General features: G+C 42.9%; 3 protein-coding genes across 12 annotated transcripts in view; 1 reads left to right on the top strand and 2 right to left on the bottom strand.

Annotated features, from left to right (window-relative positions):
* LOC308577174 (uncharacterized protein) overlaps positions 1-26,558 on the top strand; it is a 105,043-nt gene that overhangs the window by 14,156 nt on the left and 64,329 nt on the right. For 8 of the 9 annotated variants that reach the window (XR_014003481.1, XR_014003482.1, XR_014003483.1 and 5 more), the window contains 3 exons: positions 14,584-15,332; positions 17,997-18,120; positions 23,025-23,802. Coding sequence is in view for 1 of the 9 variants with exons in the window: in XM_081177207.1 (XP_081033333.1) it covers positions 14,584-14,691 (108 nt within the window). In the remaining 8 variants the exon portion in view is untranslated. The remainder of the gene's footprint in view (positions 1-14,583; positions 15,333-17,996; positions 18,121-23,024; positions 23,803-26,558) is intronic. The other variant, XR_014003484.1, reaches the window with a different exon arrangement.
* On the bottom strand, positions 11,143-14,575 carry LOC308577136 (platelet glycoprotein IX-like). Its single transcript, XM_081177153.1, has 3 exons — positions 14,340-14,575; positions 12,538-12,661; positions 11,143-11,868 (listed from the first exon to the last, which is right to left on the bottom strand). Exon 3 carries the CDS (start codon positions 11,865-11,867, stop codon positions 11,247-11,249), a length of 621 nt encoding a protein of 206 aa, XP_081033279.1. The 5' UTR covers position 11,868; positions 12,538-12,661; positions 14,340-14,575; the 3' UTR covers positions 11,143-11,246.
* On the bottom strand, positions 15,838-21,399 carry LOC308577117 (platelet glycoprotein IX-like). Of its 2 annotated transcripts, none has more exons than XM_081177144.1 (2): positions 21,367-21,399; positions 15,838-18,398 (listed from the first exon to the last, which is right to left on the bottom strand). In XM_081177144.1, the coding sequence occupies exon 2, from the start codon at positions 18,388-18,390 to the stop codon at positions 17,749-17,751; it is 642 nt and encodes a 213-aa protein (XP_081033270.1). In that variant the 5' UTR covers positions 18,391-18,398; positions 21,367-21,399; the 3' UTR covers positions 15,838-17,748. The 2 variants fall into 2 exon arrangements, with proteins under 2 accessions (XP_081033270.1, XP_081033269.1); XM_081177143.1 differs by lacking the exon at positions 21,367-21,399 and adding an exon at positions 21,235-21,356.

The raw sequence follows: 26,558 nt of genomic DNA, 5'->3' as shown, positions 1-26,558 counted from the left end.
GGAGTCTCTTAATTGCAACTTTCTCAAATTCAGAAGAACCCTGCTTATTGGTTGCATCCCCAAACTCACTGTGAGTAAGGCCTAAGGGCACAGACTTCCTTTGGCAAAGGTGGACCATGGAAGAAGGTGGGACATTCTAAACAAAAAGTACACTTTTGTACTGCTCTCTACAATGTTAATCTCTTGTCGATCCACCATTGTTTGTTTGTTGAATACATATCATTGTTTGCACATACAGTGGTACCTCGGGTTAAGAACTTAATTCGTTCTGGAGGTCCGTTTTTAACCTGAAACTGTTCTTAACCTGAAGCACCATTTTAGCCAATGGAGCCTCCTGCTATTGCTGCCGCGCCGCCGCTGCACGATTTCTGTGCTCATTCTGAAGCAAAGTTCTTAACCCAAGGTACTATTTCTGGGTTAGTGGAGTCTGTAACCTGAAGCGTCTATAACCCAAAGTACCACTGTACCTCAGGAGTGTGTATGTATGTGTGTTGTGGGAAGGCTACTAAACTGGAGTCCCAGGTTTCCTAAGTGGGGGCTTGAGCCAGAACTTAATATAAAAATATCCCTTAGATACTGAACCCAAACCTAGATGCTGACCCAAGGCTTACACATATGTGAGGGGCAAATGACCCCTGTCCCTTGCTCTAATTGGCTAGGACTTTAGGTCAGGGCTAGAATTGAGTCATCTCATGGTGGGGAAAACATCAGGTTTGCGATGCAATGGCAACAATAACTGTAGTTGTGTGTCACAGTACTGCATTAGTGCAAAAATGTGAGTTTTCCTGTTTTCCAAGGACATCAGTGGCCACTAGGTGACAATGTTGATCCAGCTTACGAGCCATCCATTGCTAACGGAACATATACTAAACTCGAAGAAAGCACTTTAAGGTCTCCATGTTTAATTATCCATGTTTTGTCTGCTCTGGGGAATTCCAGCTGCTTTTTCCTTCCAGCTTTTCTAAAGGATGTTATTCCTTTCCAATAAATCAGCATTTTATACATGTACAAAATTCACTGCCTGCAAGTACTGATAATTTTTCAACAGCATTTTGAAAGAGTTAAGAATTGGGGGGGGGGGTCGATAGAGTTGCAGTTGGAAAGGTCTTTCTTGCATCCCTATGGCACAGTTGAGATCCCTAAGCTTTCTGCTCAAGACAAAATAGATGGGTGATAGTCTGTCATCCCAGCACAGGTAGAGCATGTGTTCAAACTGGGTGGGCTGCTTGTACATCTGGGAGAAGGAGCTGGAGGAAGGTAGTGCAGGGCAAGAGGCAGGAAAGGAAAGGAGCTGGCTGGAGCTGAGCTCTCTGGTCACTTCCACACAGTTAGCACTTTTGTGTGGATCTCTCACCCATTCATGTAGATGCTTCTGTACATCCCTCAAACAATAAAGTGCCGCTTCATAACCCACACCCAAGTATGTGGGTGCATTACAATAAATAGCAATTGCACGACAATTGAATTTGGATGCTAGGTGTGGGTGTAATCTGCCCTGAGCCATGGGCACTGCTAGAATGATGTCCTGGCAGGCTGGTTGGTATAGTGTCAGGTAGCACAAATTGGTTGTCAAATTGCCACAAAGATGAGATAATTAGGACTGATTTCTGGACGCGTTAATTGACAGAGGAAGGGAAATGCTGCCGACAGAATGATACTCAAGGTTGCTCTGCAGTAATATTTGGAGTGTTTTGCACAATTCTCGCCCATTCTCCGCTTTGCTCCACGTTAAAATAATCACATCTTAATTAGGCTGGCAAATGCTGTGCACAAGTGCAGCTTGGGAAATGGTGGTGAGGCAAGTGGTGGGGCAGCATTAGAGTCCTAGGAACAGATTGCTTTCCCTTCAACATTTGGGCTAAAATTATCCCAGGTTGCCTTTTTGAACAATCTGACAACTCGCTGGTGCGCATCCAGCAGTTAAAAGCTGTCTCTTTCCTTGCTGTGCTATCAGGAGCCTGAGGCTGCCTGCTCAGGCACAAACATATGCTGCTGTTTTTCACTTTTTGATGGTGATTGGGTAGCTTCCGCACTTGTAGGGCTTCATGCCACATCATCCATGTTTCTTCTACTGCCATTTGGCCGAATTCATATTTTTACTTGTAATATTTATTAGATTAATAGCTGGTCAGGTCTCTAAACAGAAGGGAGAGCCCCACATAAATTTTAATTGAGCACCAATTGGGAGCTGCTTTTGATCATTTCCACACAAGGCTGAATTTGATTGACTAAAATCTGCTGACTACTGGCCCGAGTAATCTAATCCCACTCTAATTAAACTGTCTTCCTGTTTGTTTGTTTGTTTGTTTGTTTGTTTGTTTGTTTGTTTTTTGTAGTATTAATTATCCAATATAGTGTAATTTCCTTGTCTATGCATTGTTCAGGACAGAATATTAGTTGAGAAAATGCTTTTGAAATGTCTTTTTAAAATCACTTAAGTAGGTAACAATCTATGCAGAGTCTACATGGAGTACTAAAATGATCATTCCAGGGATCAGTAAAGCATTGCAGAAAATGTATATTGTCTTAAACTAGTGTCTAATTAGTAACGTGTCGTGTTTTCAATCTTACTCTATCTGTTTTTATTTTCTTTTAAATATAAAGCTAGTGAAGCATGAACTGATCCAATTCGTAATACTGTTGCACTCTACCCCAATCTCCAAGCAGTGCAAGATCCCAGGGGTTCCAATGCTTACCCATGGTTTGTGTTTTCTTTTCTGAATAAGACACAGCGGAGACTGGATATATGGTTTATTTACACATATATACAACCTGAGCCTATAATGGAGGGGTTCATAGCATTATCATTCCAAAAGGGTCTTGTTTTTCCCATGCCTACAGTCTTGGATGCCAGCAGAAATCAACCATGGCTCTGACCTTGAAGAAGCTGGTGTGATTTGTTTTTTTTAGGCCTTTCTAAATCCATTGATCCAGCCCTACACTTACTAATTTTAGAAAGTACAGTATGGGGAGAACGAGGCACAGTGTGAGGATTCTTGCTCCCTGCAAACGCGTAACAATATTCTCTCTTGTGTGTGTTCCCTTCCCCTCACAGAACCTTAGCAGTTCCCCAGTGCACCTTAGAACTTCTCTGTTTTCTAGCTTCTGCCTTTTGGGGGGGAAAAGCTTCCCAGGGAAAAACCGAGTTTGGAAAATGTGTGATTTCATCCCTGCTGCTTTTATTGAGAAAGTGACACTGCAATACTCTGATGAGAATAGCTAACTTTTCAAATGCCAGTCCCCGGGGCCCAGATTTCAAACAGGGGCACTATTAGAAATGCAAGAGCACATTTCTCAGCCAGAGTAATCATGTCAGAGTTTGACTCCATTAATGCTCCAAAGCTATTCTGTTTGACCGAGAACACTTAGCTTAATTAGACAGTGCAATGCAGGATTGTTGGCAATTTTTAGAAAGTGAGATTTCCCTCCATCAGTTGAGATGAGAGAACTCTAGAGCTGGCGACTAAAAACGATTTATTCTTACAAGCTTTTCCTCCATGGCTGAGTTGCCTGCATTATGGTGGTTAATAGGAAAATATGAAGCATTTGTTGTGGTGCTTCATGATGATGAATGTACAATTGCACATATACTAACTTCAGTATGATACTTTAAATGATACGATGTTTTAAATGGTATTTGTGTTCGTCAGGTTAATGTAGGCTGCGTTGGAAGGCTTGCCTTAAGAATTGTGGGGTGGGGAGGGGAGTATAAATAGCTTTTAAAATAGCATGCCACAAGGCTGCAATCTACTAATTGTGCAGCTTTTCCAGGCCAGTCAATAATGATTAAAAAGCATAGATCTATATATTCATACAATTATAAACATTAAGAGAACCAGACTGACTGCTCTGAAGATGTTAGATCTAAATTAGCTGTAGAGGGACATTTCCCCCAAGTGTGAATTCTACATATTACATTATTTTTAAAAAAGTGAGACTCCAGACCTCAGCATAACTTACTTCCAGGCAGACATGTCTTGCCATAGGATAGCAACAGAGTAAGTGTCCATTCTACTGCTGATTACAGATCTGCCATTTTCAGATTAGCCACTCAAAATACTTCAATGTTTTAAATAGTATGGTTGGCAGAAATGATGCTTTTTAAATTGTTATTGAACAGAATGAAAAATGTACACAGTTAGCAGATGGGAACCTGTTAGCACATGAAAGTGAGTGCATGTGTAATGCCAACAGAGCTGTTTCATGCTATGTAGCCAAATCAGTTCTCAGAGTATGAATCTTTTCCATCTTTTTTTTTTTTTTTGGCTACTCATAGCAGCCATGTTGTGCTGGTACCCACATCATTTTTATCAAGACTTGAGTACTGGCATCTGCCACGGCCCCTTGCCAAAATAGAGCACTGGATCTTTATGTAATGTGTTATGTTTTTATACTGTAAACCGCCCTGTGCACTTCAGATGAAGGATGGTATATAATTTTTAAAAACAAATAAATAATCAAAACTGCACCTTTCATGCAAAGTATAGAGGTATCAGCAAGCCCTGTAGAATCCAAAGCTTTGTGGAAGTAACTAAAAAACAACAACAAACCTTAGGGAAAAACACTAATGGAGAAGAAACCCAGAATCGCCCAGTGACTACTGAGCATACACAGTGGATGCTGGATGGTGGAATGGAAAACTGGGTAGTGAAGGATTGGGGTATCCTGAAAGACGGTAGTTGGCCAAGGGGATTATCCAGACCCAAGACCCACTGGGATGTTGGTGAATCTCCAGCTCAGCCAGCTGGTCCACATTCTATGTGGAGATTAAGGACAGGAAAATGGTATCCACTGCTTTAAGCAAGGTTGCCCATAGCTGTCTACTTTTCAACAGTTCTACCCAAAATAGCTGGTCCTTCAGTAAAAGATTCCAGTGCCTTTGTAATATAAGCAATTCACCTCCTCCCCCTATCAGCACTGCACTTTTGAACAACTTTCTATTACAAAATGTTGCCCATGTAAGCAGTTGTCTAAGAGGAAGGTCTAGTTAAGAAACAAATGCAATCCTTACAATCTTTTGGGTCTCACAGTTAAATCTACTTTTAGCAGATTGAATCAACGACTTTAAAAAAAAACAACCCTCCAGGAAAACAGAGTTAAAATTGCCCTACCTTTTAAAACAGGGGTCAGCAACCATTTTCAGCTGTGGGCTGGTCCACTGTCCCTCAGACCATGTGGTGGGCTGGACTATATTGGGGGGGGGGGAATGAACGAATTCCTATGCCTCACAGAGATGCATTTTAAATAAAAGCACACATTCTACTCATGTAAATACACCAGGCAGGCCCCACAAATAACCTAGAGATGCATTTTAAATGAAAGGACACATTCTACTCATGTAAAAATACTCCAATTCCCGGACCATCTGTGGGCCAGATTGAGAAGGCGATTGGGCCGCATCCAGCCCACAGGCCTTAGATTGCCTACCCCTGTTTTAAAGAATCAAAGAAATATCTTAGCCTGAAACATTTCATTTAAAAAGTATGTATTGAAGTGCAAACCATTCCATATTTGTTGTCACTGAACTGCCCAGTTTGGCTGGTTACCTAATAGAGCAGAAGATTTCTGATAGCAATAAGAGATTTATTTTATGAAAGAAATTCTCAGGTTAAGACTGCTGGAAATGGTATCTCTGTGAGGGGAAAATTACAGTTCCCAGGATTCTTTGGGGAAGGCATGTGCTGTAAACGTCTTGGTTATACTTGAAACATATTGTTTATCATATAGTGTGTGCTTGTCCCGCCCCATCCCACCCAACTGAAACATGTGCACCCCTGTAAAGGCTAACTTGATCACCTGGGTAAATAAATATGTTTTAGACTGGTGCCTAAAAACAGACAATAATGGTACCAAGTATGTTTTTCTGGGGTGACCATTCTACGGATGGGGTGTCACCACAGGGACAAAGCCCATTCTTGTTTAACTAGCCTCCACACTTCCTTTGGGTGGGGCACAAGGAGAAGGGCCTCTGATGAAGACTGCAGGCTCTGGGCTAGTGGCAAGAGGTGGCCCTTCAGGTATTGAGTTCTTGAACCACCTAAGGCTTTATATTTATAGGTCAAAACCAGCAGTCTGAGCCTGGAAACCAATCAGTAGCAAGTGCATTTAGGCCAGAATTGGTTGTTATAAGCCTTCTAGTCCCAGTTAGTAATCTAACCTCTGAATTCTGCCCTTGCTGGAGAACTGTCTTCAGAGGCAGCCCAAATATAAAGAAGTGCAACAATTGAACCTAAAAGTTACCAGAGAATGGGCAACTGAAACAAGTGTGAAGGTTCATGTCGTGTGCATTATTTGAGATTGACAGCTACAGTTAATGGTTTCAGATTGATACAGTACAGTACTATATAGCCAAATTGTGAGTACCTTTTGATTTTCTCTTCAAATCATCTTAGATAGGTTACCTAGGGATTTTTGTATTTGGAAACAACACCTCTGAAACAGACACAATATAGAAACTACTTCATGTAAATGATTTTTTTTTCCATGAAAAAGGTGCAAACTAGTGTTTCTACTGTCCTGCCCGCCAAGCTTTAAGTTCTCCTAAGGAGCCCCTTCTTAGTGCCACATTTCTCAGAGTTGCACATTATGTTCAGCCTCTCTTTACTGTGTCTCTACGTGCTGCAGGCTTCCTCCACCAACAATACGGTAAAGGGCCTTCCTCATGGCGGTGTCCCACTTCTGGAGTGCGTCCCCCTCTGAGGTGTGACTGGCGCCATATCCCCTCATTCCAGTGCCATCTTAAAATGTGGTTGTTTTCTCAAGCGTTTTGTTGTTCAGGATGTTGTATGTTGCCCCACCACATGGTTAATTGTACTGATTATCTTGTTTCAGTTATTTTTACTTAGGCTGTATTCACACCATACATTTAAAGCACATAGCTCCCCCACAAAGCATCATGGAGACTGATGTTTACTCCTCACAGAGCTACAATTCCCAGCACCCCTAACAAAGTACAGTTCCCAGGATTGGTTTGACAACACTTACATCTTGCACCAGGTCTTGGGTGCCAATTAATACAATGTAAAAGATATGCAATGGATTTTGGATAAATCCATTCAAATGTTTAAAATGGCTAAGAATATATCCAGTTAACACACACTATTTGTTAGCATGCAGATGTTATATACTATAGTCATTCTGTTTTTACCATGACATCCATGAGATATTTGATAGGGTTTGATTGATTTTGCAAGATTCTCATTAAGATTGGCTGCTAAGCATTAGCAGCCCAGGCATGTGAACATAATCTGAAGTCTTGTGTGTGAGAGAAAAATCGGCCACTTTTCTTACAGAATACTAATGAGACCTGTTCTATAGCGTGCAGCCATTTTAACTGTCTTACCCTTTCACTTGTACTAATAAAACACAGAGAGAAATAGTGTGGTGTTTCCAAATGAACATTCCTTAGCTTGAAGTGTACGTCGAGTTCTTATTAACCTTGGTAAAATGCTTTTCACTCCACAGGTAATCCGAGAAAGAAAAATGCTTTGTTCTTTGTAATTCTTTTGCTTTGCGCTTTCGTTCCTACCCGTGCTTGGGCTTTGGATGAGTGATTTCTGCTGAACTGGAAAAATGTCTGCTCAGATTCTTTATTACGAGGAAAGAAACGGGGAAAGCTAGTCTTTGTTTTAGTTTGTTGATAGCTCTATGGGATTCTAAATAATAGACCTCTGCCCAGGGAGTAGGCATCCCATGGAAGCATTTGAATTTAAGAACTGGGAAAGTGTGGAGCCAATAGCAGAGTTGGTTAGAGCACGGTGCTGATAACACCAAGTTTACAGGTACTATGCCCATATGGAAAAGTTGCTGGTAGTTGGACTAGATGATCCTCAGGGTCCCTTCCAGTTCTACAAGTCTATGAAGATGGTTTATCCAGCAGTTCCCCATATGACATCTGGTGGTGGGACCTGGGAGGTAGATGTAATTCATCTATTGTGAGCAATAAAAGGATGGGAAAGGGGGAAATTCTCCTCCCTGAGAGCTAGTAACTTGAGTTTTCAACCCGTCTGGATTTTTTCTTACTAGGTGGAACATTGTGTGCATGAACCATGCTACCACATTAACTACAGTGGTACCCCGCAAGACGAATGCCTCGCAAGACGGAAAACCCGCAAGACGAAAGGGTTTTCTGTTTTGGAGGCGCTTCGCAAGATGAATTTCCCTATGGGCTTGCATCGCAAGACGAAAGCCCATAGGGAAATGCTGGCGGTCGGGAGCAAAGACTTTCGCCCACAGCCGGCCTTCAGAAGAGGACCTCTTCTGAAGGCCGGCGGGGGGCAAAAGTCTTTGCTCCCCCCCCCGCCTGCCTTCCCCCCGCCTGCCCCGGCGATCTTAAAATGCTGGCGGGCGGGAGCGAAGCGTTCGCTGCCGACCCCCAGCATTTTAAAATCTCCCCGTGTCCCGTGGAGATCTTAAAATGCTGGGGGTCGGGAGCGAAGCGCTGCCGACCCCCAGCATTTTAAAATCTCCCCCTGTCCCGGGGAGATCTTAAAATGCTGGGGGTCGGGAGCGAAGCGCTGCCGACCCCCAGCATTTTAAAATCTCCCCCTGTCCCGGGGAGATTTTAAAATGCTGGGGGTCGGGAGCGTTCGCTGCCGACCCCCAGCATTTTAAAACGCTGTTCCGAAGCGGGGGGCGGGAACATCTGCCCCAGCCGCCCCACTTCGGAACGCTGTTCCGAAGGGGGGAGGGGGGGCGGGAACAGCTGCCCCATCCGCCCCACTTCGGAACGCTGTTCCGAAGGGGGGAGGGGGGGCGGGAACAGCTGCCCCATCCGCCCCACTTCGGAACGCTGTTCCGAAGGGGGGAGGGGGGGAGGGAACAGCTGCCCCATCCGCCCCACTTCGGAACGCTGTTCCGAAGGGGGGAGGGGGGGCGGGAACAGCTGCCCCATCCGCCCCACTTCGGAACGCTGTTCCGAAGGGGGGAGGGGGGGCGGGAACAGCTGCCCCATCCGCCCCACTTCGGAACGCTGTTCCGAAGGGGGGAGGGGAGCGGGAACAGCTGCCCCATCCGCCCCACTTCGGAACGCTGTTCCGAAGGGGGGAGGGGGGGCGGGAACAGCTGCCCCATCCACCCCACTTCGGAACGCTGTTCCGAAGGGGGGCGGGGGGGCGGGAACAGCTGCCCCATCCGCCCCACTTCGGAAAGCTGTTCCGAAGTGGGGAGGGGGGGCGGGGACACCTGGCCCAGCCGCCCCACTTCGGAAAGCTGTTCCGAAGTGGGGCGGGGGGGCGGGGACACCTTCTGAAGGCGGGCAGGGGGCGAAAGTCTTTGTCCCCCCTGCCTGCCTTCCCGGGGGCTTTTAAATCGCCCCGGACAGCGGAGAAGTCCTCCGCTGTCCGGGGCGATTTTAAAATGCCGCCCGCCAGCATTTTAAGATCGCCCCGGACAGCGGAGAAGTCCTCCGCTGTCCCAGGGTTTTTTAAAATGCTGGGGGTGGGAAGAAAAGCCCTTGTCCCCCCCCCCAGCCTTCAGAAGAGGTCCGGGGACAGACTGTCCCCGGACCTGGTCTGAAGGCGGTTTCCCTAGGAACGCATTAATTGATTTTCAATGCATTCCTATGGGAAACCGTGCATCGCAAGACGAAAAAACCGCAAGACGAAGAGACTTGCGGAACGAATTAATTTCGTCTTGCGAGGCACCACTGTATTATGACTTAGAGGGCTATATTGTCCTGCAAGAGCACTGTAGTCTGTGAACTGGCCTATTCTGCTCCCCTGATATTCCTTGCAATATAAACTCCCTTCTTCACCTTCCATCTGTCATAATGATGGACATTTAGCTCCTTCTTTAAATAGTTGTCTGTTTTATGTACCATAACAAAGACATTTCAAGCTGTTTTCACATGTATGTGAGAGATGGGTATCAGAAAAAAATTAAGTTGGCGTAAGAATCAAATTAATGGGTTTCGTTTATAGACTTCAGTGTAGCTAAAGTATATTTGAGATAGGAAAATGTGTTGTGCATGCATGCACATGTGTCTGAGATGGCACAAATTTACATAAAATTTGCATATGGTGATCTATATGTATGGTTGGTGGTTTAGGCCAGTTTTCAGAGCGGAAGGAGGAACTCTAGCTCTTGTCATGGCTAACTCTGAGCTATTGTGTGCCAGCAGTATTTTCTGGGTCCCATACACCATTATGTAGACTGGGCCCTCAACTTTGTCCACAATCCTATCCGCAACAAGTGGTTTTTTATGGACATATTAAAGCTAAAAAAAGTCTTGTTCAACATCTAACATGCCCCTTTCCCACCCTCATATCCCTACTTCTCCATCGCAACCAACTACTGCATGTGCCTGCACACGAAAACTCATACCAAGAACGTACTTAGTTGGTCTTTAAGGTGCTACTGGAAGGAATTTTTTTATTTTGCCTGTGGGCAAAGTAAGGCACGAGTAGTTGGGTCTCATTGGCACTGTGCTTTGCCAGGTGCCCAGCCTCCCTGTAGGCAAAATGTTTAAATTAAGTTTTCTTTTAAAGGGTGGAGTGAGAAGAACACAATATCTGGGGCCGAACCCAATGGTCCTGGGCCACCCTCCACTAAAGTTCCCATGGAAAGCATTGGCATATGACCGGAGTGAAGGGTCTGTCTGTCAACATTGCAGCAGATTGTGTTGAGTAGCGCTGGTTGGAATTCTACCCCCTGTATTATGCACTAACTGCAATCTTGGGCCCATCTTCAAGGGCAGCTCCATGTACAACACACTGTGTACAGTTATTGATAATTCTCTGACATGCAAGCAGTCGCATAAACAGAGGGCTAACAGAGCATGAACACTGTATTTCCCCATTGCTTGTACCAAATGTTACCACATCAACCTCTAGGCTTGGGCTGATGGGTTATCAATATGGTGATGATCACAACCAGGAAAGAGCTCAGCTCAGCCAGAGCCAGCAAGCCCTATGCACTGACCTATTAGCCTAAAACTGTAATAATGGTCCAGATCTCAGAGCCGAGTTGCACCTCTAATTGCAGGATGTGCTTTTACCAGCAGCATGAAGGCATCATAAATCAGAAACATAATGATTAAAATAAGGACGCTAAAGTCTTTTAAAGTTGCATATGGCGGTTTTTGTGCAGTGAGCACATTCTTGATGAATTGACTTCCCATCCCTTAAAATGAAAAGCCAATAATAACAATTCTTTTCAGTTTTAATGATAAACAGAAATCATTTGCTTGACCTTTCTTCTCACTTGGCAATCTAACACGCAGTAATCACTAGCAGTGATAAATTACTCTAGACTCTTGCTGTTCTTCTTTTCAGCTGATAAGAAGTTGAAGGTAATGTGTTTGGGATCTCCATGCTGTTGTTGCAAATCTCTACTTTAAATTTAGGCCTTTTTGTAATCAAAACCCACAGGAAGAGAAAGAGCACAAAAATGAAGAAGAAGAGGAATGTGTCGCTAAACAAGAAATCGGAACATAATCTTCGGGGTGTGGAACAAGAAGGAAGCTCACTCCTTCTTAGTTCAGATATTACTTTTTTGTGAAGTGAAGGTGGAGTGAAGCATCTAATGTCGCTAATCAACGTGTTCCCCGTTTGGTCTTCTAACCAGTTCTTCAAGTACATAATTCCACAGTCGCAATGCCACGGATTGCTAGATAAATTGATGATACGCAGTGCCTGAAGATTATCAAACGCACCTGCAGGTATTGTTTCCAGATTGTTGTTCTGGAGGTACAGTTCTTGGACTGAACTGGGTAGAAGTGGAAGAGTTGCCAGCTCTCTGAAGCCACAGTCCACTTTTAGTGGGTTGTGATCAGGTGGAGAGCATGTACAAGGGTGCGGACAGGAGTTTGCAGATGTGGCTTCAAGGAACAGAAGTATCAGTAATCCTATTCCTTGACTTGTGACCATTCTGAAAGTTGAAATCATGGCATCAGTGCAAAGAAATAAGTCACAGCACATTCATGAATGTTGTACTAATGTATAGTATTTTTTCAAAGATTTTACTTTAACAGGAAATAATGCCTCTCCCCTCCCCATTCTATACTTTTGCAGCTGAATCAACTGTTCCCTTCTCCTATAAAGGGAGGCTCCAGTAGTGGCTGATATAGATTTCCTACACTTTCCTGTCAAAACAGCATGAAACTTGCACATAGATGGTCTTCTGTATGCATCACAAAGTGACATGGGTGCATGCCATTGTATACTCTCAGGTGTGCTCTTGCCACTCATTATAGTCTACACATAGGTTTTGCACACTTCCATTGCAGTTTCATCACCCATGTAGGAAGTCTATAGCATGTGGGCATCCATGGGGAAGGGGAAGATTACTTTGGAGGGAATAATTTATTGTTTGTTTTACCAGGCCATCACTGAAACATCAGACTGAGGATCAGTTTAACTTTTGATTTAATGTTTTCCTCTATGGGACGTTTTGGAATTATCTCTGGTGGGCATATTCAAGGAGACCACTGCCAGAGTGGGGGAGAGAGAAGAGGAAGGGGGAAAACATTCCTTACTCTGAGCTACATCTCCGCTTCCTGTTCCTTATGGGCTATCTCTTTTATAACTAAATACTAACCTCTGAAGGGACAAGAAGAGTCCTTCTTCAAATGTGGGATTAGACTCGAGAATCTTGTCTGAAGAAAGCAGATTTCAGGGAGTTGGTGGAGCTTGCTGTTCAGAGGTGGTGAACCTGAAGCTTTCTGTAGACAATTCATAATAATTTTATATATCACACATTTCATATGTAAGCATCACCATCTTACACATTTCGAAGAACAGTGAGTGCAGGAAATGAGTCAAGATGGCAGTTCAAACTAGCATCCCTCTTCTCCATGCACTAAATAGATGTGCCTGCTTACAGATTTGTTGATGGTTGCAGGATTCACTGCAGTGTTTGGACCAGATGGATTAACATATTAGAAGAGAGAGTTTTTAACTTTTGTCCAGTAAACATCGTTTAATTCAAAAGACTGAGTTTCCTTGGGTATAAACAGAAAAACCCACACCATGTTTCAGGACATGTGGGACTGATCTAAATACAACAAAGCCTCACATACAATAATGCCCTGTGGGCTAGTTTTTCAAATTATGTAAGGGTGTCCTATGGGGTTGGAGGAGGGACACATGGGAGGCATGAAGATTTAGCTAGGGAGAGGATCCTATGGCCAGTACAGCCTACCTTAGGATAAATTGCAGCTTTGTACCCAATTGTATTTTCCTGCATGTGGTTTTAAGACAAAAGCAAAGCTGCCCTGTTCCGTTGTTCTTGTAATGACAATGTTGGAAAACTATCCTGTCTTAGCACATGGCAGTGAGCTGCACATATAGACCCACATGCTTACTCATGGAACTGATGGGGAGTTCTGGGTACGGAGGCAGCCAACAAACAGAAATTTTGAGAAGCATTCTGCTAAGGCCAAGTGGTGGTCCTAGCTTGGTTTTCCCTACCCAGGTTAATAGATGGTAAACAGAACAGGATAAAGAAACAGTCACAGATTGTTCCTGGTTCTAGGGAAGGAGGATATCAGAGAGGAGCTCAGCACCCTGCTAACAAACGTTGAGCACCAGCCACCCCACTTTTGAGAACATCCCTTAATTTCTTGTGTGCTTTCACTTTTTGATGCAGCAGCAGTTCCTGCTGTGTTCTCCAAAGAGAGCTAAAGGCTTATCTGTAGCAAATGAGCAGGAAAACCTTGTGATGCATGAAATGCACAGAACAAACCTTTCATAAGATCTAATTATGTACCATATCGTGAATGAAAACGTTAAAGCAAATTAAAGCCATTAATGTTAAATTACCCCCTGTGTTATGATTTATGCATGCTCCAAACATGTTGACAGTGGTTGGTTCGTTTTATAAAGGAGATCAGTTTGTTTATTTTCACTGGAAAAAACCTAGGTACTTTTATCCAAGTGAAACCAAAGTACTTTACACAGTAGCGTTTAAACTGTCAGTTACCCAAATCAATGGGTTGCTAAAGAAACAGTACTTGATTTGAAGAATAATGTCAGGTTATCCTTCTATATTACTCTGGGCCATTAATTTTGTTAGTTAACAACCAAATGCAAAACCTTTTAAAATACTGAGATGCCTTACAGTATACAATGAAGAACTTTGCCAATACCGCCTTTAAAGAAAGAAGAAAAAAAGATCAAGAAAGGGAAAAACGCTTAAAATATTCAAACCTTTTCTTTGCTACTATGGGCATGCAGGTCCCTTTAAAAAAATAAACTAAACTTTTTGTGCTTTTCTCTCATTATTTCTGCAATGTTTGGATATACCATAGAGTTCATTTGTACACCATGTCATGGACAGCACAGAGAGCATAAGTGTAGCTACTGCAGAGAGAAAAGATGCATAGAGATACTGGCACTTACCTCAAGTCCAAAACACATGAGGAGATCAATCTGTTTACAGCTCTGCATTCTTTTATTTTTGGTTTTTTAAGAGTATTTATGTTGATTTTGCAGGCAGGATTCACTGCACACTCTTCGGTGTGTACGAGAAGGTAGGGTTGGTCAGCAGACTCCTTGAGGGGCTTTTCGCAAATCCCTTGGAGAAGCCTTTTTCTGTATGTTCCATTTTAGATCCAGGCCATAGTAATTTCTTGCCTTTCTGCAGGTTGTGGCAGCAAGGACTGTAATCAACAGCATGCACTGTGCAGCTGGAGTTGATTGGCTGCGTGGGAAGTGGCCCAGTGCTCCTGAAAGAAGTGGCTGGGCAAGATAAGCTGGTGACAGCTCCCTCCATCCTCTTTCGGAGCCTGTTAGCTCCTGCTCTGGAAGGATTCCCCCAGATAAAGGCACAGTGGTTCCCACCTGATAAGAAGAATTCTGCTTACTGGAAAGACTGCTGCTCCACAATGACTTCTGCTAAGACTTTCATAAGAAGACTTGTTTCCAAAGAAATACTGTCACATTCACCATTCTGCACCATATTCATTTCTGGCCTTTCAACAGCTTCCAAACACAGAAGTCTTCTCATTAGTTCCTGGGCTAGTCCATTTTAAGTTGACATGAGCTGAAGTATCATCACAGCCATGGAAGATGGCAGGATCCCCAAGAACGTGCTGTGTGGGGAGCTGCCTTCAGGCACCAGGCCTCTTGGCAGACCAACTCTGTATTACAAAGGTGTCTGCAAACGTGACATGAAGGCTGGCAAATTTAACCTGGCCATGTGGGAATCCATTGCAGATGACCACAGTGCCTGGAGACAAGACAGACAGTTTGTGTACCAACAGCAGAGGAGGAGGAATGACTGCTGGGAGGAGCACAGAGAGAAGAAATGCCATGGTGCACCTTTAGCAGCAAAACCTTCATCTGCCCCCCACTCCAACAAAACACCTGTATTGGCTTCTACAGCCACAGCAGGTACTGTAACCTTCCAATAGTTTGACTTCACCCCCAAAGGTGCACTCCTCCATTGTCTCACAAGACAGATGGATGCCAACCAATTATATATTTTAGGAACTGTGTGTTTATCCAAATGCAGCTAGGCTCCAAAGGATACGATTCTATACTCAATTATTTGGCAATAAATGCAGGACATTAGTAGGACTTACTTCTCAGTTGACATGTGTATGACTGTGCTGTCAGTTGTTTAAAGAGTCGTAAAGGTAAAGGGACCCCTGACCGTTAGGTCCAGTCGCGGACGACTCTGGGGGTGCACCGTTCATCTCGCTTTACTGGCTGAGGGAGCCTGCGTACAGCTTCTGGGTCATGTGTACTAAGTCACTTGACTTAGTCACTTCTGGCAAACCAGAATTAAATTAAAGATTCTTCGAGAGTCCCTAATTATTACAGAAATTGGCACAGATGTAGGTTCAGTATTTCATGCACGCTGCAAACAGATATCAAGGTTTCCAGACTTTGCCTCTGCCTTTTTTTTTACTTCCTGAATTGGATTTCAGCTGACAACTGCTAGAAAAAAATCTGATGATCACCCAGCAATCAGCAGTGGTGACATTTTGACTTTTTCATTTTTAGATTTTTGGCTTTCTGTTCTGTCTGCCTTAAAAACATTATAGCACTTTAAAACACAATGGCACTTTAAAAAAAAAAAATATTTCAGTAGAAAATTTAAAATAAACATTTCACCAAAATGGTGTGTTCAGGCACATTGACCCTCCTTATATGATGCCTACTAGCATGGACAGAACCTTGCATGATGCACATACATTGACTTTCCACATTTTGGTGGCCATAGCCATTTTCAATTCCACATGTAGCTTACCATGGAAGAGCAATGACTGGGTAGTATTAAAAGACCCAATCTGGAAGCACCCCTGCTGTTGATAAGAGAGAGTTCCTACTTCAGAAATGGTGGACAGAATTCCTACTCATGGAGCAGCCACTCATTTCTTCACCCAATACCCTTTTCTTAAATTCAGATATTATGCCATCCTCATAAGAGCTGTTGAGAAATAATATGGGTCACTGCCATAGCATCCTCTGAAACCAGAGGAGGGGAAGCTGTGGCCCTCCAGATGTTTTTAGGACTCCAACTCCAGCCACCCCCAGCCAGCATGGCCAATGGTCAGGGGTGATGGGAGTTGTAATCCAGCAACATCTGGAAGGTTCCCCATCCTTGCTCTGAAATATATCTGGCATTAAGTGAGAACTCAGCAATCCCCCCCCCCCGTGTGTGTGTGTGTGTGTGTGTGTGTGCGTGTGTTTAAGTAATGAAACTGGAAAAAGAATAGCTGTGGAAACATGCCACAGAACTTCCTGCGCGTGATCTACCAGCATGCTTTATTTAAACCAACAAACACCTTGCTCGTTTTTGAGGATTTATGTCCTCTTAAATAACAAAAGGCATCCTGATGCATCCTAATAAAGCCAGCATGGTGTCTTGAAGCAGGGGGTGTACAGACCGTTACAACTGTAAACTCATAACTAACATTATTGCAAGCAAAGTCGCTATTGGGCTTACTAGTTAGCAACAGTATGCAATGGATGAAGACTCATCAGTAAAGAGTACTAAAGTTTCAGTGACAAAGCCATGAAATTCAGTCATCCATTTCCTGAAGACAGACGTGCTTAAAAGACAAATACTTTTAGAACTGGTGTTCTCTATTCAGAGTATATTCGTGGGGTATATGATACATTAATACACACCATAAATTCTATCCCAAGCACAGCAGGCTTTTGGTTGGGCTCTAAAATAGTTTGCTATAGGACATTAATAAATGATGCAACATAAAAGAGAGATAACAGCAAACTGAGCTCTCTAATCCAGATCCCTTTTAGGCAAGAGCGTGAGTTTAAGGTTCTAAATTCTTTGGCCTGGTACCTAATTTAGTTTGAGATTAACTTAAACTCTATTTTTTCATATACATAGCTCTGTTTGCATAGCAGTGATATTATTAATTATCTTTGGGAATGTTTATATGGTTGAGTGCCACAGCAGTAGAAACCATGGTGCATGAGAGCACATTTCCATTACCCCATGCTATGGTATTAGCACATGTAGTAATAATTACTACATAATTATTTACACAGCTAACAGAATTTGGTTATCCTTGGTTTCACCCCAGTGGCTCACAGAAGCATCAAGGGTAGGGTGTGGGTATTGCCATTTGGGAAAACGTAAAGTAACTACATACATTGTACAAGTTCTTATGTAATCAGCAAGAACAAACAGAATATAACTGGTGCTATTTCTTTAGCCTAAGGGACATTTAGTCATGGCTCTGTATGCGCTTGGAGCCTGAACAAACACAACCTTTTCAACAGATGACTTTGGTAATCTTACTGAAGAGCTATTAGTCACCGCAGCAGATCATTTTTATTTCTGTTTTTCCAGGTCATGAATCTGCAGCAGTGGGACTTCAGAAGGATGTAGCTTCCTGGCAGCTTGGGAAGTTAATTTTTTTGAGTATTGTAGAATGCACCTTGCTAAAATTAAGACAACAATTGCCACAAAAATAAGAGCAAAGTCTCTCCAAAAGAAATCAAGGCATTTGATTGGTTGAGGCTTCCTACATCCTTCCAGTTCATTCCCAGTCAGCTGACTCAAGGCTCTCGATTTTACAGAAGCCGGAGATGCACATTGAAGGTTGGCAAGAGAAGCGTTACTGAAGTCTTCCAGCCACTGCTTGAAATATAAAATAGAGCAGTCACAGTGCCAAGGGTTGTTGGAGAAATCAACTTCTTTCAGGTAAATTAAGTTGTCCAGTGCACCAAGAGGAACTGTCATCAAACTGTTGTTTTGCAGATGAAGAATGTTGATGGTATGGCAAGAGTGGCATAATTCCGATGACAGGGGAGGCATTTCCTTTAGCCCCATAGAGCTGCAGTTTAATATCCAACCCCTTAGGTCTTCCTGCTGCTCACACAAACAGGGTGGGCAGGGCTTGGGTTGAGCTGTGCTTAATAACAGTAGCATGACCAGTATCCCAGCATTGGAGGAGATCTTTACTTTGTTCATGATCGCAGCTATGGGACAAGAATATGAACAATGCAATTTGTTGCTCTGTTTTTTACAGCAAAAAAAGAATGCAAAATTTTGCCCACTGGATTCTACCAATAGATATTCTAGAATTTCTTTGAAAATATGCTGCACAAATTGCTCCTATACAGTATATGGCATTCAGCATCCTCAAATGATATGGAGAAGTGGCAACAAGAGACATAGAAGAGATTCATGCTGCTTTTGTATAGTGTTCAGGGTTACCCCAAGTATTCCAGATCTTCATGGACTACAGTTCCCATCATCCCTGACCATTGATTATGCTGGCTGGGGCTGATGGGAGTTGTAGTTCAGCAACATCTGGAGGGCACTATGTTGACTCCCTCTTGTTTAACCCATTATTTTAGAAAATGGTGTTGCCCAGAGTACATGGCTAAATTGGGGGGGGGATATTTGAATAGCAACTCATCTGGTCAGTGGTTTTGGTTCAGGAACTTGGTTTTCCATTGAAATATCAAGGTAACAGAGGATAGAAGATGATCAGTGTCTGGTGTACCAGCCACTGATTCTTGCCTTTCCATATGTTCAGAAGTGCTAGGATGATTTCTTTGCACTGTTCAGATTCCTCATTTTATTCGGATCAGTTGCTGAGCAGTCAGAAGCTTCAGTGTTCCCATTTGTGGCCATTTGCAAAAAACACACCAAAAAAACCAAAAACTTAAAAAAAGATACTTCATGTTTAGAAGAAGCTGGTTTTATATAGGGTTGAAACTTCAGAACTTCCTACAATCTGCATATAATGACTTATTGAACTAGTTTCCTGAACATGCCAAACTATGAAGAAAGACTCACTGCAGGGTATCTTTCTGTATCATATTGTCATGTGATGAGGATTTTAGTTTTACCATGCATTAGATAGAGATGGAGGTTAAAGTGGTTGTTTGTATTTATCTACTTCTCTCCAAATTACCCTAATTTCCTTTCTCCTCATCTTTCTCTGTTCTGTCTCTGAGGGCTGACTCACACATGCGTGCTCACCATATGACTGCAGCAGCACCATAGTGATTTTCAAGTATGAATGGATGCATCACAGATCAAGTATAGATAGAAATTCCATAGCACCTGATTGATGGTACTTTAAATACACAGCTTTCCAATGAAGTCAACACGCTGAGCTGAAGTGCTGAATTATCAAGTGTTCACAAGAATATGCAAAACCAGCCTGGAGTTCTATGCCATTTCTCTTGTGTCCATTCTTCCTTTTTATTAACAAATAGCCTTTTACATTACCTGAACACCCTGATCCATCTTGTTGTGCTAAAAAAAAAGTGTTTGACTAGTTGTGCCAGAATGAAGATTGCCAACCCATTGAAAGCACTGTAGTGCATATAGATGGTGTTTGCTAAATTTTTATTCTGATATGCATTGGAATTACATCTATGGTTCCTGATCCACTAACATATATGCATGCTTAAGCCTGCTTATATGCATGGATCTATCTCCTTAGCTGGATGGGGGCATTTGTATATAGTGGTTGTTTCTTATAGATGTCACACAAAATGCAATGAGTCTAATTTTGGCAGGGTAAATGTGGAACTGTGTGTGTGTAAGAGACACAGAGAGACAGTGCATGGTACTATTGAAATAATGACATAATTACTTCACAACAAGCAGAATTTAGGGAATATAATTCAGCTTACATTATCACTCTGCAAGCTCAATAATGTAAATTGTCTCTAAGCATCTTTCAACAGAATAGTCACATATATAAATACATTTTTAAGCACAATGAGTTGGATCAGGGTAAAAGAGGAAGATCCAACAGAAACATCAGTTTTTGACCATTATGTTTAGGACAGCTTTCCCCAGCCTGATAGAGTATTATTTTCAGCCTTTTAAAAGTCGTTGGGGCAGCGTACATACTGAAGGTGTAATGAAAGTTATCTACTCTGGTACAGAAGGGTCTTTTAAAGTTCATCTCTATCATTGTGAAAAATATAGGTCATGTTTCCTGAGCCACAAGTTTTATTATTACATATATTAGGCAGAGATTTAAGTTGAAGAAAACAAGTTTACAGAACACACTTCTGAAATGAAATGCTTTAAATGTGCTGAAAGCCACATATTTAAGGAAATAACCGGCTTTTATCTCTAAAAGTGGGCAATTCACCAGATTGGCATCACCACATTTACTCCAGAGCTTAATTTTATATTGGTGAGAACAAGAGTTACAAGCTTAGTAAAGCCCAGTAAGGATCAAACTTGGCAATATGTTAATCGTGTCCTTAAGCACATGAATTTTCTTTCAAAAATAGCTAGCACAGGGACCCAGCCCAGATTAAGAGCCAGGCACAGGCATTAGTGGGCTTTAACCCTTGGTCTCCCATTGTGGCCCCAGTCTGGTCAGAGGGCCATGCCACCTCGTTGAGCTATGTAGCCATAACAGTGAACTAATCATATACTCCATCCCACTTATGGGCATAGCTGGGGGGGGGGGCAGGGGGCAGCTGCCCCCTAGATCAAGTAAAACAATAAAAATACTTAACTAAGTGACCAATCACGTCAGTTCTGCCCACCCTAACAAAAATCCTGGCTACGCCCAAGATACCACTTCAGTGGTTTTCTCCTGGAATACTGATAGCTCACAAAAAACAAGAGTAATTTGTGTGTGTGAATCTATCCAAGGAGAGAACTTGAAATGAAATCTAGTGGAAAATGAAAAGAGAGTTTCCAACTGCCAAACAGAAGTAGCAACAAATGCTATGCAGCAGAGTATCCTGTGTGATTTAATAAGAAACTTAAGTAATGCCAAGTTTTCTCATAGAACTATAAACTAAAAGATGGTTGAATTGCACACCTTACCTTATTTCTTAAAAAAAGAAAGAAAATAAATGCTGGCGTCTTCCCACTGAAGCTTCTTCCAGTCTTGCAGCAATGGCCAAAGTAGAATAATTCCTGAACTCCAGGAAGGAAATGAGTTTATAAAGAACTCACCACATAAGCCAAGCCTTCTTCATTATCTGTTTGAAAGCTGTTGCCTTTACAAATGCACAATGCCAGCTTCCTAAGTGAGTTATTCTTTTGTTTTCTTCTATATTGGGTTCAGCAAGCAAGAAAAAAATAATTCCCAGTACTTGTGGAATATATTTTGTTTGCTCCCTAAAAGACAACAAAAGGTTTTAGTAAGATGAAATTCTTTGTTTCTCATCCTTGGCCCTATGTACTTTTTCATCAGCATCAAATTTTCTTTATACTTCTTAAAGTACATTACTCAATTTAGGCTATATAAGCTTTGGGAGCTAGTGGAATTGTAACCAAAGAGCTAGAATGAGCCCCGAGACCATCTAGTCTATATCCTGCACCTAGGAATTATTTATCATATCTTATTCCCTATACAGATTATTGTGCAGAGGTAAGTAAAGATGCACCATGCCTTAGCCATCTTTAAATAAAACAGCAAATCTAACAATATGCTGAGCTGCCCCTTTTGCTTAGCCAGGAAGTGTAAGACCTATGAGTAGCTGAGAGCCATTGACATAGGAATCCATTAATCAGAGCAGCAGCACTTCCAAATGTTCATCTGATTCTGCAGAGTTGATAAGATCTGCTGCATTCACTGCTGCCAGTCAGAGTGGATGAAACTGCTGCCTGTCGGAGTGGACCAACATAAGTTACTTCATAGAATGCCTTGGTTTGTGTTGGAATGGGATGAGATTGTTACATTTCTTGCTGCTGGAGGTCATGGTATCATCCAAACTAGAAGAAGGTACTTGGCCAACTAGAAAGACAAGGACTCAAGTCCTTTCTCCATCCCCTTTGTTAACACAACTGTATTCTTAAACTAGATTAACTAGATTTCTGAGCCAGGTGGAAGATACACCCTGCAAGAAATATGTAGCCCATGTGGCAGTCTCCCATAGAGTTGTCCCTTACGTATTGCCCAAAATGAGAAAGAAAAAAAAAGCAGGAGATTTGCATAAAATTTGAATATGCTAACTAATGTGGAGAAAGGCAAATGTGCAAATAATTACTATAATTTACATTTCAGCATAGTGGAGAAAACTGACCAGCAAACTCTTCCTGGCCAAACTTGGGTCAGACAGCCCTCCCAATAGAGGACTGTGCTTTGAAAGTCCCTCAAACAGAATATTGTCATCTGTAAAGGAGAATATTTATTCACTCAGTTGAAGCCAGCTGCAAAGAAGCTTTGTTTGGCTTAAAGACTCTTTTCCCTGTACTTAAAGGTCAGGAAAGAGAAGTGGGCCATTTAGTTGCCCATGAGACCAGATTTGGCTTAAAGGCTGCTAGTTGCCTGGTTTATGGGTTTATCATTAAAAATATTTACAGCTCAGCCTTCATGTGTACAGATACAGGGGGTGTGGGGGGCACACCATAAGCTCAGGTGTTTGACCTTCTGTTATCTGTCTTCGAAGAAAAAGAGTGGGCACTACAGGTAGATGTGTGTGTGTGTATTACACACACACACACACACACACACACACACTTCTTTAGCTACTGGTATATACGCTGGCTGGCATTTAAGCTCTGCAGTTCCCTTCTTTCTTTCACAGGGGGTGGAGTAGGGAGCTCTTGAGAAAGCCTTGCCAGCTTCAGACCACCCTATGACATCTCTTCATTGCTCTCATCTATAGTCTCAAGAAAGCTTCACTGGCTTCAGATATGCCTGAAAGGGGGGGAACCAGAGAGACAAGTGAAAGGGATGGCTACCACCTGAAAGCATCCAGACACCTCAAGTGACTTCTACCTGGCAACTACTTCTGCTGATTTCAGCCTGCCATCTTCCATGGGTTTCATCTGTTCATGAATATCCACCATTCATACAGATACACACATCATTTGTCCTGACCGCAACTGCAACCTCCCATTTTTATAGGGGCCATTCATACACACAAGCATTCACCAGCCTACATTCATGAAAAACACCAGCAAAAAATGTTCATACATTTTTCACTCTCCACCAGTTCATATTCATGCCCTGGCTTCAACTGACAAATATCCATCAGCTTCTGTTGACTAGCTTCCAAAGGTGAAATCCAAGCAGCTTATACCCATGAACACCAGCCAGCTCCAGCCACTGGCTTCTGAATATGATCTTTATCACTTTCCACCCACCAACACCTGCCAGCTTCCGTTAAGTCCATCACTAGACATCAGCCATTTTCCAGCTGTGGGTATTGGCTGTCTTCAAGCTGCAGTCCTGCTCTGCAAGTGACCTTGCCTTATTATCACTCCATAGCATCTCACAACCAGATGATCGCATCCGTCCATCTGCCAATTCTCCTCCTACAAGTGGAAGAAAACAAGGCAACGCTGAATGTCACAGCTGTTGCACACTGTGTTCTGTTGGAGAAGAGGAAAAGGCCCACCTTTATGTCCACTCAGCTGCCATGTACGTTCATGATGTCACAGGTAGGCTGCAGCCAATGGCAACAGGTGGGGATACATAATCATAATCTTGGGACTCACAACTGTGGGTGTACCACAGCAGTGATTTATTTGTGTGCTTGTTTAGCATTAAAAATAATAACGCCACGCCCCCACCTCTGCCTAGACTAGAGTCTATGCAATAATTTGCAGTCAGCTCCCACCAGGCTGAAATTTGCAAGCTGCTCACACAATCAGTTTGTTAACTTTTTAAAATAGGGGCTCTCACCCACCTGGAAATTCAAACCCTCCCTCTGCCACCTGGGGCCAGCCAGGCAAACTTGGAGACTTCAGGTCAGGCCTGGGGGGTCTGCCAACCCTAATTTTGCATGTCTTCAACTGAGCACCCTGCCTCTTGATGATGATAAACTGTTGTTTTGTAAGAAAAATGAGGAGGCGCAAGACAAGCTCTTGACTTTTAAAATTCTGCCATACTCCACAACCTGTCTGAGATTTTGTTTAATTATTATTTACTTTCTAAAACTGGCCTGAAGGGACTCCAACTCTTATTGCCCAGGACCTAAGATTAGTTGGTGATCTTCCCTTAAAATATGATTTATGGCACACATTTGTTTCCTAACATTTAAGAGCATCCTGAAACAGAGCTACAAGCAGAAGAATAAAAAAAGGCATCGAATCTCTTTAGAATAGTAATCATGGGAGAAAATGAGGCAACAAACAACAGCAACCCATTAAAATGAATAGGCTGCCTCATTGTCAACTACAAAGCAACAAACTGTTTCTGAAGAGACTGTTAAATGGAGTGGTTGAGCAGGGAAGATCCATTCAATGTAGCTTAAAAGTCCTGCTACTGCTCTCGCTTCGGCAGCACATATACTAAAATTGGAACGATGCAGAGAAGATGAGCATAGCCCCTGCGCAAGGATGACACGCAAATTTGTGAAGCGTTCCATATTTTAAAAACCTGCTACTGGTTCTTAGCAGCTTCTGTTCACATCATCAGAACTTGGTGAGCAGAGTGTTACAGGTCACTTCAGCAGCTTCCATCCATGTCTCTTGGTTCTATGTAGTCTGCTATATATAGAAACAAACCTCTTGCTAAGCACCACACACCCCTTTTCATTTATCCATCCACACTGCCAACTTTTTAAAATCACATCTAGCTCATCTACCAGGCTTGGGGAGAACTTTAAGATGCTGTCTCCAGTTGTGTACACACTAACCTGCATGCAGCAGAAAAATGTATTTTTCTTTTTTCTCAACCTGGAATCGTTCATTCTTATTCTCAACATGCTGCTGTCAATCTAGACTGATTCTAAATTCTGCTTTCTACAAGGGTGGGTGTTGCTACTTGATATACATTTGAAAACCATTTGATTAGGTTATCCACGCCTTTTCCTCCCCGGCACATGCTCCAGGTGAATGAAGAAGGAAGTGGTGGTTGTGATCTTGGTATGCATCCACCCACAACATTATTGGGCAGGTGTGAATATATCCCTCTCCCTTCCCCATTCCCAGGACTGCCTACACCTGTTTTCAGGTGGACATGCAGATGGTAATGCAGAAGGAATCTCCAATGAGCTATTTTAAGAATGAAACAAGTTGCTCAGGAAGTGCTTTTCAGGAACAAAGATGCAATAGAGCTAGATAGTGCATAGATTATGTAGACAAAATAAGTACTCAGTCTCCACTGATTCAAGAAGAAAGTGTCCTGTGTGCGTAGACTAAGTGTAAAGGTAAAGGTAAAGGTACCCCTGCCCATACGGGCCAGTCTTGACAGACTCTAGGGTTGTGCGCTCATCTCACTCTAGAGGCCGGGAGCCAGCGCCGTGGCCAGTGTGACATCGCTGCTCTGGCGAGCCTGCACCAGCGCAACACATGGAACGCCGTTTACCTTCTCGCTATAACGCGGTACCTATTTATCTACTTGCACTTAAGGGTGCTTTCGAACTGCTAGGTGGGCAGGAGCTGGGACCGAACGACGGGAGCTCACCCCGCCGCGGGGATTCGAACCGCCGACCATACGATCGGCAAGTCCTAGGCACTGTGGTTTTACCCACAGCGCCACCCGCGTCCCTATAGACTAAGTGTATGTAATGGCAAATAAAGCCTGGAGATTGTGACCTTTCTGTAGGACACCCGGGGTTTTCCCCTTAGGCCACGGGAGAGCTAGGATGTAGCAGACATTAGCAAATTTCCCACCCTCTTGTGTCCTCAAAGCTTCCTTCCAAGAGAGTGTTTTCTTTGGGGGATTTATTATTCCATCAGCAGTGTGAACACAGCTTGTATTTACTTGCAGGGAGATTCATGCATACAAATGGCAGTGTGTTTGAGCTCTTGCTGTTCTTCAGGAGTCGGGGTTCAGGACACCTGGATTAAACCTTAATGCCTAGATGAAGTCCATAACTGGTCTGCTCAGGTCAACCTGTGCAAAGTATACTTACAGAGAACAAGCTACTGACGTCTCATTAAGGAAATAATGCACTGTGGTCTCATTCATTGCTGTGAGTGATTTATGCTGTTAAGGCAAATACCTTTTCATTCCTGGACTTTTACAATTCTCAGTCTTCTTACCTGCTTCTTCACTTCAGTTGCCTGGTGATTTTATTATTCTAATTAAACACCAAGCAGCTAGGACTATTGCCTCAGATAATCCACCTCTGTTGAAACACACCCTTCTGTAATTGGATTACTATAGAATAACATACTGGGGACGTAGATAATAAAGACACAGGAGATGCATTATTTGGAACTCCCCTGGATGCTTCTTTTAACTAATT

This window comes from Podarcis bocagei (genome assembly GCF_964188305.1).
Source record: "Podarcis bocagei genome assembly, chromosome: 2".
Taxonomy (NCBI): Eukaryota; Metazoa; Chordata; class Lepidosauria; order Squamata; family Lacertidae; genus Podarcis; species Podarcis bocagei.
Note: the sequence above shows the minus strand (reverse complement) of the source record. Positions and strands in the feature narration are given on the sequence as shown.